Genomic DNA, 14,997 nt, shown 5'->3' on the forward strand with positions numbered 1-14,997 from the left:
ATTAATAGACCGTACGTTTTCTTTGTGTATAGTTCCTCTGAGGATATTAAAACCCAAATCAGTTTGGTTTTTATAGTCTCACTAGATTGTCCAGGCTGGGCTTGAACTCATGATCTTTCTGCCTTAGCTCCTCAAGCATTAAAAGGGCATGCCACCACAACACATCTGAGTTTATTTTTTAAAGTACAACCATCCTAATTCTCAGTTTGCATCGCTATTTAAATGAGAAAGGAATCGACACTAACTCTCTGCTTCCCCTAAAATCCCTGTGCTGTTAACAATCATGCACATTATGAGAACGGCCAAAGGAGAACTGAAACAAAGAGCGAGGAAGAGGGATAGCACCCCTTCCTTGTATTTTTCTCAGTTGAGGACCTCCCTCCCCCCTCCCTGCCCCCTGCACCACAAGAGGGCAGCACTGGAGGAACTAACCTGACTGTTTGACTGTTGCAGCCCCGGAGAACATCATGTCCACCTTTGAAGACGCAGATACAGAAGAGACGGTCACGTGTCTCCAGATAACTGTTTATCATCCTGGCCAGCTGCAAGGTGGAATATTTAAATCAATAAGGTTTTGCAACAAAGAGAAATTTCCTTCTATTGAAGTGGTGAAATTTGGACGCAATTCCAACCTCTGTCGGTATACCTTTCAGGACAAACAGGTTTCCCGAGTTCAGTTTGTTTTACAGCCGTTTAAACAGTTCAACAGCTCGGTCCTCTCGTTTGAAGTCAAAAACATGAGTAAGAAGACCAGTCTGATGGTGGACAACCAGGAGCTCGGCTACCTCAATAAGATGGACCTGCCTTACAGGTGCATGCTCAGGTTTGGGGAGTACCAGTTCCTGCTGGAGAAGGAAGATGGAGAGTCAGTGGAATCCTTCGAGACTCAATTCATCTTGTCTCCAAGACCACTCTTACAAGAGAACAACTGGCCATCACAGAGTCCCATACCCGAAGATGGGGGCTACTCATCCTATTTCACCCACAGAACGTCTCCTACAGAAATGGATGAAAATGAGTCGTGACCGGAGTCCCAGTAGAGAACACGGAGGATGAGGACACAGGGAGCCACTTGAGAGGCGCTCTGCTTCTCTGGAGTTTGTGAGTGTGGCGCAGCACACATATCTGCGTGTCGACTTTGAAAAGCCTCTAGACTGTGTTTGTCATCAATTTAGTCTTTTCATTCTGGATCTACAGAGAGTTAAGTGTGCATCCGTAAGGGCTGGTGTACAGGACACGTCTTCTGTGTCCTAAGGTTGTTCTTGCTCCTTTTTCTGCTTGGTGCCACTCCCGTGCTTTGTTTTGGCAGCAGCTATCTCTTGTCTTGGTCACGTCATTTCGTAGCAGCCTATGTTTTGCAAGGTTGGATCTCTTGCAGCTTGTTCGCTGGTGTCTGTGGCATGCTAGCGCTTGCAGAGCCGGAGCCCTGCAGTGAGTCCTAGAGTGCTGTCTGAGTCACTGTGCTTTCATATGGGAAGCCTGGAGAACTAACACCTTGATTTTCTTTCTATGGAAGTATAATGTTTATTCCTAACACGGCAGTTTTGCTTTTTTTTTTTAACATTTAAAGACCATTGAGGTTAAAAGCATTCTCTTACAAAACTGAAAGTGAATTGTAAGTATCTTACACATTTAAAAGTTGCAGAAATCAACACTTTTAACACCTTCTTGGCTTATGATAAAAGTCAGAGCTCAGGCCCCTTGCTCTTTGAACCTTCTTAAGGAAAGAAAATGTGTTCTTAGGGGGCTCTGCAGAAGTGAGTATATGTGAATATTTATAACAAATACTCCAATATTTCTGAAGTTTCAGCTTCACATGAAGTTGTACTTATTTAAAAGATTCTCACGTTAGCTAGATTAAATGCTAGTGAATGGTATGTAAAAGCGAACGATAGCAATCATGTTAAGGTAAATTCCAGCATTACCAGGAAGTATAATTTCCTTGGTAAATGAAAATTTCATGCTGTAACAGGAACAGTTATTTGGGGGTGGGAGTAGGTCAAGTGAAGAAAGCTAGCCATACACATATTTTAATTTTGCTTTTTTGACAACATCTTGCTTCGAAAGCTCAGGCTGGCCTTGAACTCATGCATTAGCTCCTGAATGCTGTGATTACAAGTGTGTACCCCGGTGCCTAGCTTAATGTAACTTAATTTCTGCAACAACCTGTAGCGGTGATCTTCATTCACATTGTGTTAAGATGTGCTAAATGTTAATAGATTCTGACATTTTCAGTGCTATTGAAGAATCTCCTGTCTCAGTGTTGTGTAAAAATTACTCCCCAATTATCTCTGATTGGTTAATAAAGAAGCTGAAGAGCCTATGACTGGGCAGAGGAGACAGTAGACAGAACTTCTGTGTGTGTGTGTGTGTGTGTGTGTGTGTGTGTGTGTGTGTGTGAAAGAGAGAGAGAGAGAGAGAGAGAGAGAGAGAGTGTGAGAGTGTCACCAAGCCATGAGGATGTTTTCATGAGGAGGCTGGGCCATGAGAAGAAGGTCATTGGGCCATGAGGAGGGAGGAGGTTGCAGTGGAGGAGTTGCCAGGAAGACAAAGATGGAGAAGAGGTGGCCAGGGAAATACTAGAGGACAGGAAACAGGGCATGTGGCTAGGAAGTAGGCCAAGTTAGCATAGATAGGTTAGAATAGATCAATATCTGCCCAGTTATGGTGCTTAAAGCTTATTAATAAATGTAACAGGTCTCTGTCTCTATATTTGGGAGCTAGAGTGGGTATAGAAAAAAAAAACCATTAAAATCAACCAACAACCTTTTGAAACTATTTCTAATAAGCTTTTCAGCCTGGTGCCATATGAATACTATCTTCACTATGCATCTTGGTGGTGATCACCATCACTCCTGACTGTAAAATAGGACCTCACATGCTGCCCTGGGTCAAGGGTTGTTGTTAAGGGTGCCATTTCCTGTCACTGTGTTATGTACCCAGATGACTGCTTCATTTCTTGTTCAGTTTTCCTGCTGACTCCTGTGGTAAGCAAAGAATGGCTCACAGGTGTCCATGTGTCTATGAGCCAACTGCCACAACCTGTGAGTACATCATGACATAGCAAAGACAAGGGAATGCTGTGGATAGAATTAAAGTTGCTCATTAGATGGTCTTAAAATAAAGAGATCATCTTGGATTATCTCAGACTCAGTTAATAACAGGGTCTTTAAAAGAAGGAAGGATAAAACAGATGATACCAGAATGATGAAGTGTGACAAGGACTTGGCTAACTGGTAAGGGCTTTGCGCTTGGATGAAGGAGGCCTTAAACTAAGGAAAGCTGTGACATCTTGAAGCCAGAAAACGTGCATAGACATCCACGTGCTGGAAAAGGCAGAGAAACCTTAGCAAGGACCCTTTAGTCCAGTGGCACCTGCCATTGATGTCCGACCCTTAGAATTTTGAGATGATACATCTTTGTTGCAAATTATAACAATTTGTTACAGCAGCAAAGAGAAAGCAAACATACTCCCTCCCATGTAAGGTTATCGCTGTACCTATTCAATCGCGGTGAAGAGACACCACGATCAGAGTACTTATAAAGGAAGCATTTATCTGGGAAACTTGCTGACCATTTCAGAGGGTGAGTCTGTGGCTGTCATTGTGGGGCATTGGGGCAGCAAGCAAGCAGGCGTGGTGCTGAAGCAGCTCCTGAGAATTCACTTCAGGTTGAAGGTGGAGAGACAGCGACCCAGCCTGACTTGGGCTTTAGAAACCACAGTGACATATCTCCTCTCACAGGGTAACAGCCCCCAGATCCTTCCTTAACAGTCCACCAACTGGGAATGAGCCGCTAAAATATATGAGTCTATGGGGCCCTTTTTATTCAACCCAACAGAGTAAGGCACTGTCAATCAATAGCCTTCATTACTTTACCTTGCTTTAGGATTATACTTTCTTTTCTGAGGCAAATTTGCAAACTAGATCACCTAGCTTGTTAGACGTGCTTCCAGTGTGAATAGGCTGCCTAGGAGTGCAATACGTGAGTTATAATAGTGTTCTGATTACAAATAACAAAATGTCTCCTGAGCTACTCAAGCACAGAGGAGGTTCTTCAAGGGAGTCTGAAATATCTCACAGAACAAAAGGAAGGAGTGTTTCAGGCGCGCAGTGGGATTGCACTGGGCAGCCTCATTCCTTGGTGTGGCCTGTGCTGGCCCCATTCTCCATGCACATGGTCACAGGAACTCCCAACACGTTAATCACTGAAGGTGATTACTCTCTGAAGGTAACATAGTCACATTGTAAAACAGCTGCCTTGGTGTGTGGCCGGGTTGAAAGAAAATAGGATTTTCTAACAACAATAACAATACCAACAGCAACAACAAAATCAACCTAGCATGAGTGAAAATGAGGAAAAAGGAAAAGTGGTGTTTGATGCAGCACACTGTGTAGCTAAGAGGAAATTTCAGCACAGGTCTTATGAGCTCTGCCTCTGGGAGTTGGAAACAGGCTTTTAAAAGGGCACACCAACTCGTGCCAGTGTTACATGCAATGTACTGGGGAAAGTGAACTCATGTGGCATACGATTGTTAATGTTTTTATTTAAAAACTTATGTCTATAAGTATTCCTGTGTGAAGCAGGGAGCTTTGGCTCATGCCTGAAACCCCAGCACTCAGGGAGGCAGAGGCAGGTGGAAGCCAGCCTGGTCTACAAAGCAAGAATAGGACAGCCAAGACTACACAGAGAAACTCTGTCTCAAAACAAAACAAAACAACAAAAAAACCAGAAAGCAAAACAAACAAAACTAAAGTATGCCTGTGTGGAGGTCCATGCTAGAGTTACAGGAAGTTGTGAGCCGCCACGCCTGAGTACTTGGAACCAAGCTTGGGTCCTCTGCAAAAAACAGTGATTGAGTTCTTCTTAACTGCTGAGTCACATTTCCAGGCCCTGGCATAGAGTTAAATTTTTTTCTTTTTTTAGATTTATTTATAGGTGTAAAGACTTACACAGTTGAATGGGTGGAGAGCTGAGGCCGACTTTTGAAGAATCAATTACCTCCTTTCGCATATGATTTTACAACCACTTTCTAGAAAATTCTATTTCCATATCCAGTGCCTTGAGTGACAGGCAGAAGCTCTAACATGAACAGAGTTCAGTGAATGTAGGACGGGGTGTGTTCACCTGGGCTACAACACATGTTACAGAAAACTAGCCATGACCTTACTGTCTGGGAGATGCTGTTGGCAATCTGAATGGCAGCTGCCTCTCTGTGACCTATGGTTCTTTTGTTTTTTTCCTGCTTAGCATTCAGCTACTTCCTTACTCTTTAAGAATGTAGTAGGTGTGGTTACCACCTTATGGTGTGGGCTGTGACTGAAACTATCAGTCTCCATTGCAGGTGGTGACTAAGGGACAGACCTGCTGCAAGCGTGGGGCTGGGATTCCCTGAGCCTCTAGTTGGTCTGAGTTGCTTCAGAATCCATCCAGTTAACCCATTCTTCTGCTGTTCTGTCTACAGGAAAAGCTTTCTTTGCTGGTAGCTCACCCAGTTAAGTATTGGCTTTAGGATCAGGAGCTATGGGACAGCAAGGGCAACAGTGGCTCCAGCTCTGTTGCTGGTTTCATTTTCCTCTTGATGGAAGGCCACCAAGGAACGGGAGGTGAGTGCTTTGGCCTCACCACCAGCATCAGTGAAGTCCCCCTGCTCCTGCTCCAAAGCACAATTCATCATAAAACTTCTGAGGTTATTAGACAGGCTGTAAACTGAGGCAATGGAACCCATCTTAGGCCTCCTCATGTTCTGCTGCTCAAACGCCTTCCCAGAGGAAGACAGACAGCATTTACCTCTCTTCCTGAGGCCCCAGACACAAAGTAGGTGTGATTCCAACAGAGGTCATTCTGACAGACAGGGCACTGGGTGAGAGGTCACGGGCAGGAGCATTAAAAGGAGCCACACTGCAAAGAAGGTCTGCTCACGTAGGATGGATAATGACTCCTCTATGACCATGCAGGTGGCACCCCTTACCCGACTTAGGTACTCTAACTCTCCCTGAAGCCAAGAGGAAAGGAGGGATTTGTGGGTGAGAGTCCCAAGACCCTCCCGAGCCCTTCCACCAAGGAAGGAAGTCAACAGTCGACAAGCCCAGCTGCAGTGCTCTTTTGTAGGAGGACACAGAGGACTTGACTGTGAGAGCAGCTTAGCTCACACGTGTTGACACACAAAGCCCACAAATCTCAACTCAAAGGGGATGAGAAAGAGTTTTATCCTGGAGCCGAGTAATGAGTGACCATGGGCCCCAAGTTCCATGTACTGACTCAGAAGCAGTTTCATGACGTTTGCTTAGCAACAGAACAAGGCAAGTCATACATCAAGGAGCTTTTCAGACGCACTGGTGTAAACAGTAAGTGAGTGGCTGCAGCACTCTGCTGTAAGCCTCAGATGTGGTTTGGTGACTCTTATCCTTTTGGTTGGTGGGAAATTAAGGTGTTGTTAATAGACTCCAAAAGGTTTTATCTGCAGTCAGGATGTAAGGCTCTACCATAGAAGGGAGCAAGGCATGGCTATGTAGCGGGCTAAAACTAACTTAAGATAAATTGGAATTAGTCCCTAGACCTGCAACATCTCTAGCTCTCCAGACACTCAAGTTTTTGGTTTCTTTCTGTTCAGGAATTCTCCCCCATAGAAGATAGCCTGGTACAAAAACATTTGTTTTGTTTTGATTTTTTTCAAGACAGGGTTTCTCTGCATAGCCATGGCTGTCCTGGCCTCTCTTTGTACACCAGGCTTGCCTCGAACTCACAGAGATCCACCTGCCTCTGCCTCTCCAAGTGTTGGGATTACAAATATGCGCTAGGGGCACCCAGCTCACTGGGCTATTTTAAAACAAGTTTTTAAAAATCCTTGGCTAAGTAAACAGAACAAAACAAACCCGTAACTTCCCAAACCCTCACAAACAATGTTGACCCAGTGTCTAGAGCAGGAGGAAGCTTGACGTTCAATGTGGGCTGAGTCAGACTGCCGGGGTTTATCATCATTGCTGATGCTTCCTGACACTCTGTTTTCCTTTTCCTTTCTCTGAAACTAAGGATTAAGACAGTGCCTCCCACAGAGGGCCTCTGCGAAGCTCAGCTGCGGTGTGGCGTGGCGTCTGTCATCACAGTGCTCCGTGTTACGTTAGGAGTAGCACCGAGCAGCTGGCTCTTGTATCTCATGTACTCTTGAATTGACACAGCTCTCACCACTACAGAACTAAAAGGGGATAGGAGATAGTTTGAGTAACCATATACCAGGATGCCCAAAGGATGCCTCATAGATGTGATTATGTGAGATTTTTTTTTTTTATTAGTCAAGGAATGAATATGTTGGTGGGGCTAGTATGCAGCTGGGTAAAATGACTCTGCTAAGAATACATTTCAAAGGTTTCGGTGGCGCTAAGAATGTTAGCTGAGTCAGAAGGGTGGGCAATGGAGGCCTCAAAGGGACTACAGATAATTCAGGATAATTTAGCTCTGAGTCTTCATCATTCTAACTCTCCCAGTCGAGTTTCTTTTTAAAATTTATTATTTATATATTATTTTTTTTATTAATGAGTTCTCTATCTCCACGTACACCTGTGTCTTAGGGTGTCACTGCTGTGAAGAGACGCCATGGCCACGGCAGCGCTTATTAAAGAAAACAAAACATTTAATGGGGGCTGACTTACAGTTTCAGAGGTTTACTCCGTTATCATCATGGCAAGAAGCATGACAGTGTGCAGGCAGACATGGTGCTGGAGGAGCTGAGAGTTCCGCATCTCGATGCACAGGCAGCAGGATGAGACTGTTCCACGCTGGGCATAGCTTGAGCATATAAGACTTTCAAGCTTGCCTCCACAGTGACACACTTCCTTCAACAAGGCCACATCCCCCAATAGTCCCACTCCCTGTGGGCCAAACATTCAAACACATGAGTCTAAGGGGGCCATTCCTATTCAAACCACCACAACCTGTATGCCAGAAGAAGGCATCAGATCCCATATGGTCATGAGCCATCATGTGGTTGCTGGGTATTGAACTCAGGACCTCTGGAAGAACAACCAGCGCTCTTAACTGTTGAGCCATCTCACCAGCCCCATCCCAGTCAGCTTTGTAGCCTTCTCAACACTGGGTGGCTTGGGTTTTCCTAGAGAATTAATTTAGAAAGAATGTCACTAGGTCTAGGTGTCAGGGAGTCTCCAAATAAATGTTTAATTTTAACAAAATACTCATAACAATAATTTTCAAGTTCCATCTCATTTCGTCTTTAACGTTTTCCGAGGGTGTTAAGTATCATTTTGGTGAAGCTGTTTCTTTTACAGTATTCCACTTTGCTTTCTACAATCAAAATATTAATAGGAGATACTAAGTAAAATAAAGACAGGAAAATACTGCATTTGACATATCTTATTAGATGTTTGTTAATAAACTATGCCTGGGGTTTCTGTAGCTAAAGTAAAATGCAAAGTCTGTCTTCTGCTAGAATACATTATCCATTTTCTAAAAATGAAAGGGGGGAATTTCAAACTATCATTTTAGAGATAAACTGTAGCCTCTTCAGTAAGATCCCCCACATAATGCCTCATCCCCCTCCAGCTCCCTAACAGAAAAATTGCAAATATCTATGCTGACCCTTTGTTATCCTTCACCACCTCCTTCATTTGCCTAGCACACCTCATCCATCACCCTTGCTGTTCCCCAAGGTCACCAGTCCCCCCTATCAGGACATTTTGATGCCAGTGACCCCACTCTCAAATTATGTATCTGCATCTTTAGGAGCCTTTTTACCCCCCTGCCAACGCCCCCACCCCACTCCCGAGAGCAGCTTAGCTTCTCTGCCTATACTTCCCTGTGGGAGAACTCAGCTACTATGACTTAAAATACCACCCCGGTCACTGTTATGGTTAATGTCAAATTGACAGGACCCAGAATTGCCAAGGCGAGAAGCCTTGGGGTGTGCCTGTGAGGGATCATCTAGTTAGAGGAAGGAAGAGGCACGTCAACTATAGATGGTACCATTCAAGTGGGTGGAGTCTCGGATGACGTGGAAAGGAGAAAGCTAGCTGAGGACCAGCCTTGGTTATTCTCTGCTTCCTGACTGTGAACACAACGGTGATCTGCCTCAAACTCCTGGGTCCAAGACGTCCTTGCTATGGGCTGCATACTTGGCAATGAGCCAGAATAAACCCTTTTGCCCTCAAGTTGCTTTTGCTAAGGTATTTACTTAATGGTAGCAAAGATACAAGTAAACATTATCTACCAAGAATCCTTAAACTTACAGCGACGCCTCTTCCTTGATGGCAGGCATATGCACAAACACCTTTTGATATCCCCATGGAAATAGTTAGCCTTTCCAACAAAAATTTTCATTCCTCCCACTTCACCAAATCTGTTCTTCCCATGGTGCCGATTAAGTCAGATCAGAAGCAAGACGTTATTGGCAGGTAGAGCCATGGTTGCTGGTTGGCTGTCAAATATCCATGGATTTATCTAGAAGGGAAGCAATGAACCCAGACACTTATTATTTGCACACAGCAAAGCAACAGGAGCATGGAGTCATTCTCATGGATGCTCCTCAGATGTCACTGAATCAAGGAGGCCAAACGACAGGTGACATAAGCAGACCCATAGTCTGTGTCTATGTTGTTGAGGAGCCAACAATGAACTGTGGCCATAAAGTTGTATAGATTGTCTCTGTATCTGAATGGGGTGACATCAGTTCTATGCTTCACTGGAGTGATGGCATTGGGTGAGGACTGCCTCCTGGCAGAGGCAGATGATAAATGGCCTGACAGTTCCTCTAAGGATGGGCTACTTTCCTACATCCCAGGAGAGATCTTGAGGCCCTCTGCCAAGATCTGCTTCAGTGTTGAGTTCTGCCTGTGTGGAATGTATACACCGCGTGGAATATCTGACCAGCCCTCGCTTTTATTTCCATAATCAAGTCAATAGGAAACCCTTCTGAATCTCCCTCTAAAATGACTGACTATGGCTCTTGTAAACTTAAACCACACCCCACCCAACTCGGGGTGCCCTGCATCTGTGCTTGCCCTCTTATGATCTGGTCCCTATTTAGCAGCTAGGCCAGCTTTCAGAAATGCAAATCTGATCACTATACATCTTAAGCTTCCAACAAAGTATCAAGAGCATTTTATTATACATCAAAACACTTTTTCTTTGCTCTTTAACTATGGCCTGGAAAGCTTCCATAAATTACCTGTGACCTCATCTCTGACAATGCTTTGTCTCACCCAGATACTTCAGTCTAGGCCTTTCTTCTTGAAAATTTCCTTTTCCTGCCTCAGGAACTTTGTCCATACTCTTTTCCTTGCCTATGACATGCTCTACTAGGCTCCCCCACCTTCTCAATTAAGACCCAGAACAAATGCCTCCAAGTGCTCACTCGGCCTTGTTACCTTGCCCTGTCACCCTGTGGTTTGTGGTTGTCTGAATGACAATGACGCCCATAGGCTCATGTACTTGAACACTCAGACCCTAGTTGGTGGAACTGCTTGGGAAGGATTGAGAGGTGTAGCCTTGTTGGAGGAAGGTGTGTCACTAGGGGTGGGTGGCTTTGAGGTTTCAAGAGCCCATGGCGTGTCTCAGCACTCTCTCTGCCTCATGGGTGAATCCTATGGAAGCTCTAAGCCACTGCTGCAGCGTCATACTGCATGCCTGCTGCCTGCTCCTGCCACGATGGACAAGACTCGAATTCTCTGGAGCCATAAAGACCCGATACACCTTTTCTTGTTTAAGTTGCCCTGGTCATGGTGTCTCTTCACTGCAGCAGAAAAGTAACTAAGACAGAAGCTGGTGTCACATTTGCTGAACAAATGTTATCCTTAGCATTTTATAAACATAAAAGAAGAAAACTAGGATTCCTTTTCTTGGTAAGAAAAGCATATTTTTACATGTAGTTTCAGTCTTATCTTCACAGTTGATTTGAGAAAATAATTATAAGACAAGAGTCACACTACCTGCACCATTATGAAGCAATATCAGCAATATGTAAATATCATTAAATGTAAAAATGTTTATTCACAATCCTTGAGAGGTTACCATTCCTTCAGAAAATTCTTTGTGAACAAAAGGCCAAGAAAATTACAACAGTAGCTTATGCCAAAACAAAAATATACATCTGATGTAATATAAACTTTAAAAAGCATTAGCACAGGCAACGTGAATATAGAGACCTTTAAATTATCTCCACGACACACTTACAATTTAAGTTTTAAGACAGATATAAATAATAGCATAACCTAATGTATATTTACATATCAAAGTATATTTATTTTTATGAGATTAAAAAATGACAAAGCTACAGATGTCATAGTATAGCAGTACAAATATCGAAAGGGCCACATAATTTTTCCTGTACAGCAAGAACTTGACTATTTCTACCTGGACCTTCCTGTAGTGTTGAGAGCATGCACCATCACTGCTGAAGAGAAACAGCAAGGGGGACAGACACCGTGTGCTTGCCAAAGTGACAGTCCTCAGCCAAGCCGAGGAAGGAGTTAGGAACATTTCACAGCCCTGGCCTTTTCCAAGCTTCAGACGCAGGTCGTCAGTACACATTAGCTCCACTTTACGAAGCGCCTTGTACTACAAGGCAGAGTAAAGGGCAGTACAATCACAGGGACCTTTCATAGCAGAAAGGATTTTAATTACTTTGAAATACCCGTATTTTGATGTTTTCTTAAATCATTCACAGAATATGTTCTGTGTAAAATCTTTCAAAGATCATTCACTGGAAATATAGAACTTAAAAAAAGAAAGTAAAAACTTAAGATCTCAATTTAAAGCTAGTATAGTGGCATGTAAAGTAAAAATCTTAAATATATATTATTAGTTTTAATTATTACCAACTCAACATGTCCAAACTCTGGAAGCTTCTTTAATCCTATTATCTTTTATCCATATTGAGTGAACAATGAATTAGGATCTGTACATGTGGTAGGTGTGGAAAGAAACCCATACCATAGCATGCCTTGGGGGCATCTCCAATTAACTGCTGACAACTAGGCAAAAACTAAAAGAAGTAATCAAAGTAAACAATGCTAGATAAGAATCAGCCTGCAAAAACAAATCTAACCATCCCTCCTCATGCTGCCTTTACATCTGAGAATTAACAAAACAATACTTTTAAATTCATTTCTATAATAAGATAGGCTTAGTAAAGCAATCAAAGTAAAACTAATACAGAGTTAAGATGCAGTCGTGACCAGGGTAAACAGAATGCCACGAGTGCTTGATATGTCAGAATCACTGAGTCGGGCCTGCGACACAGAAGGCAGATGTTGAAATCGCACTTGACTGAAGCGTTCAGCTCTCTCCCTCTACTCCTGCTTTTAGGAAATCGAGCATTTGTCACATGTTTTTGCCATCTTACAAAAAGGCTTGACATGCCATCTGTACATTCTAGTTGACTTTTAACATTTGGTAAGTAAGGTCACACAATTCCTTCCTATCTGATCTGCTGGTCTGTATCAGACTGCTGTATAGCAGAGTCTGACAGCTCTAACACAGGGTTCACAAACCCAGAGTACTCAGAGTTGCCGTTATCATCCATCTCGGCACTGACGAAGTCATTCTCCCACTCCAGCCCGTTGGAATCGTCAGAGGCGGACGTGGGGTTGCTCCCCTTCTTGCTGCTGTACCTCAGTGCTGCCCGCAGGATGTCTTCTTCTGTCTTGGAACGCTCTCTCATTGGCATCATCCTATTCATTCCTGGCATTTGAAGAACATTGAAAGACATCTCAGTAAGGATAAGAAGCTGCACTAAAAGACTTGCCAGCTAAGCCAGGCACATAGGTGAACCTTTGGTCCCAGCACTCAGGAGGCGGAGGCAGGTGATCTCTGAGTTCGAGGCCAGCCTGGTCTATAAAGAGAGTTCCAGGACAGCCAAGGCTACACAGAGAAACCCTGTCTCGAAAACGGACCAAGACTTGCCATCTTAATAATATCATTGTTCCTGTTCGTCTCCACAGATGTGTGAATTAAACAATGGAGCCAGTCCTGTGGAAACTTTCTCAAGGCGAAAAATCTGGGGCGTGGTCACATCTTATATAAACAAACAAACAATAACACCCCCCCAAAACCCAAAACAAAACAAAACCAAAAAACCAAAGCAAAAACCAAAAAACCAAAACTGCAATACCGATCATCTGATAAAGTAAAATTTCTGAAGGGCCAGAGATCAAATACAACAGAGGAGGGGAGTGTGTGAGTGTGTTCATTGCTCTGAGTCTCATAAGGCCACTTGGTATCTTTGCCAAGGTCCTTTCCCCCCAGATGGCAGTCACATTTCCTGGAGCAAAGCAAAGATGGCACTACAGTGATGACACAGCATTTCCCAGTACATCCCAGATTCCTGCTAACACTGCACTTACTTCCAGTACATTAGGCAGCTCTGTGAGGCTAAGTACTGCACCATCAACTCCACTTAGAGTGCAAGAACCTGCAGCAGAGCGCTGCGTGTCCTCCCGGTCCCTCGGCTTTACCAGGGCCCCTATTGAGCTATGTCTCAACCACGGCTCAACTTAAATTTCCTCAGTTTGGCTTCAAGGTCTGTGTTCTCATGCTGCCTTGACTCTCGACTACAGTAGAGGGAGATGCTTCCTAGTTCTAGTTTTACTTCTCATTATAGATGGTGGGTAACATAGTTTCAACAATCGAAGCAGACGGAGGGAAGAAAGGACAGGAACTTCTAAATTCCTCAATACAAACTGACATTGGTAAAAGAACTAAAATCTAGGAGAGGCAAAAGGGGTTACAGAGAACAGGGAACATAATCAACTGTATTTTCTGACCTTAAAATATCAGATCTCACAGTAAAGAAAGGAAAAGGAGTACTAAATCTCTACCACTGTTGTCTGTCAGTCCTAAAACAATTATAAAGTAAGTTGTTATACTAGATGAGGGCACTATAAAAATATGAGCCAGGGCTGGGGAAATGGTAAACTCAGTTGGTAAACTGCTTGTCACACAAATAAAAGAACCTTAGCACCCATGCAGAAGGCCTAGTGTGATCACAACTGTAATGAGAGAGGCAGAGACAAGATAGACAGCTCTAGAGCACCTGAGGCTGACCCTTTCCCCCTGCCCCGTCCCACACCTATACCTACAGAAAAACTATGTGGGTTAAGAACTCATATGCATTTGTACAGTGGACCTGCTTCCCTGCACTGACATTTCTCTGAAGGAAGCAGCAGCTGTACATCAACTGAAAAGAAGGTTTCAGTGGACTCCTTCCTCCGCCTACTCTAGCTGAACGACCCTGTTAATAATCTGAGTAATGAGCAGTCTTCTGTATGGATATGACCGCACACATACAGCCGACAGAGTAAGTTACAAACAACTGGTGACCGGGGTGCAGTAAGTGCAGGCCTGGGGAGGGTAGCACCGGGAAGACATAACAAGCTAATGCAGCCTATCAGGAAACTATTCAAGTTCCCCGCCTGTCCAGCTTTTAACTGGCAAACAAATTAGCATGATAAAGGATATCTAAGATCCATTTCATCATAACTGTCTACGAACTCCCTAAAGCTTATTATTTTCCTTAAGGTCTATGCTCTGTCATTCTTTCTTACATTCTCAATGTTTTAGCATGAAGTTGTGTTGAAAACAAGTAAATATTTTAGCTACAATTCTTAGCACTTGTGTCAAAATGATTACCGTACTCATTTTCCCCAAATATTTATTTTTTTATTGTCTCTCTTTTATGTGCTGAGGATCACACCCAGGTCCTTGCACGTGCTCGGCAAATACTTTACCTCTGAGCTACACTGCCCTCCAATCTAGACACTTTATTGTTTAGTAATGTGTCAGCACTTAGACAAAGCATGAAACATCACCCTTTGCTCTTCACTCTTGAGGATGAGCAACATGTAAGTACTACAGCTCAGAAGACCAACCAGATACAACCCAAACAATGGCTTCTCTTCTACACAACCCCCCAAGAACTAAATTGCTCAATTATAGTGAATCACACATTGCCTGACTTGACACTAAACTGCTTAGAAAAAGGCAGTAATC

General features: G+C 43.6%; 2 protein-coding genes across 6 annotated transcripts in view; one reads left to right on the top strand and one right to left on the bottom strand.

Annotated features, from left to right (window-relative positions):
• Positions 1-467: 467 nt before the first annotated feature.
• TIFA (TRAF interacting protein with forkhead associated domain) lies at positions 468-2,694 on the top strand (the record flags this gene model as incomplete). The annotated part of the gene is made up of 1 exon (XM_084755220.1): positions 468-2,694. One exon carries the CDS (start codon positions 468-470, stop codon positions 1,023-1,025), a length of 558 nt encoding a protein of 185 aa, XP_084611346.1. The 3' UTR covers positions 1,026-2,694.
• An 8,279-nt stretch (positions 2,695-10,973) lies between these two features.
• AP1AR (adaptor related protein complex 1 associated regulatory protein) overlaps positions 10,974-14,997 on the bottom strand; it is a 34,404-nt gene continuing 30,380 nt past the window's right edge. For all 5 annotated transcript variants that reach the window (XM_084756357.1, XM_084756354.1, XM_084756356.1 and 2 more), the window contains one exon: positions 10,974-12,690. In XM_084756357.1, the coding sequence (XP_084612483.1) occupies positions 12,428-12,690 (263 nt within the window). In that variant the 3' untranslated portion in view covers positions 10,974-12,427. The remainder of the gene's footprint in view (positions 12,691-14,997) is intronic.

The sequence above is a fragment of the Acomys minous genome (assembly GCF_964271855.1).
Source record: "Acomys minous genome assembly, chromosome: 14".
Taxonomy (NCBI): domain Eukaryota; kingdom Metazoa; phylum Chordata; class Mammalia; order Rodentia; family Muridae; genus Acomys; species Acomys minous.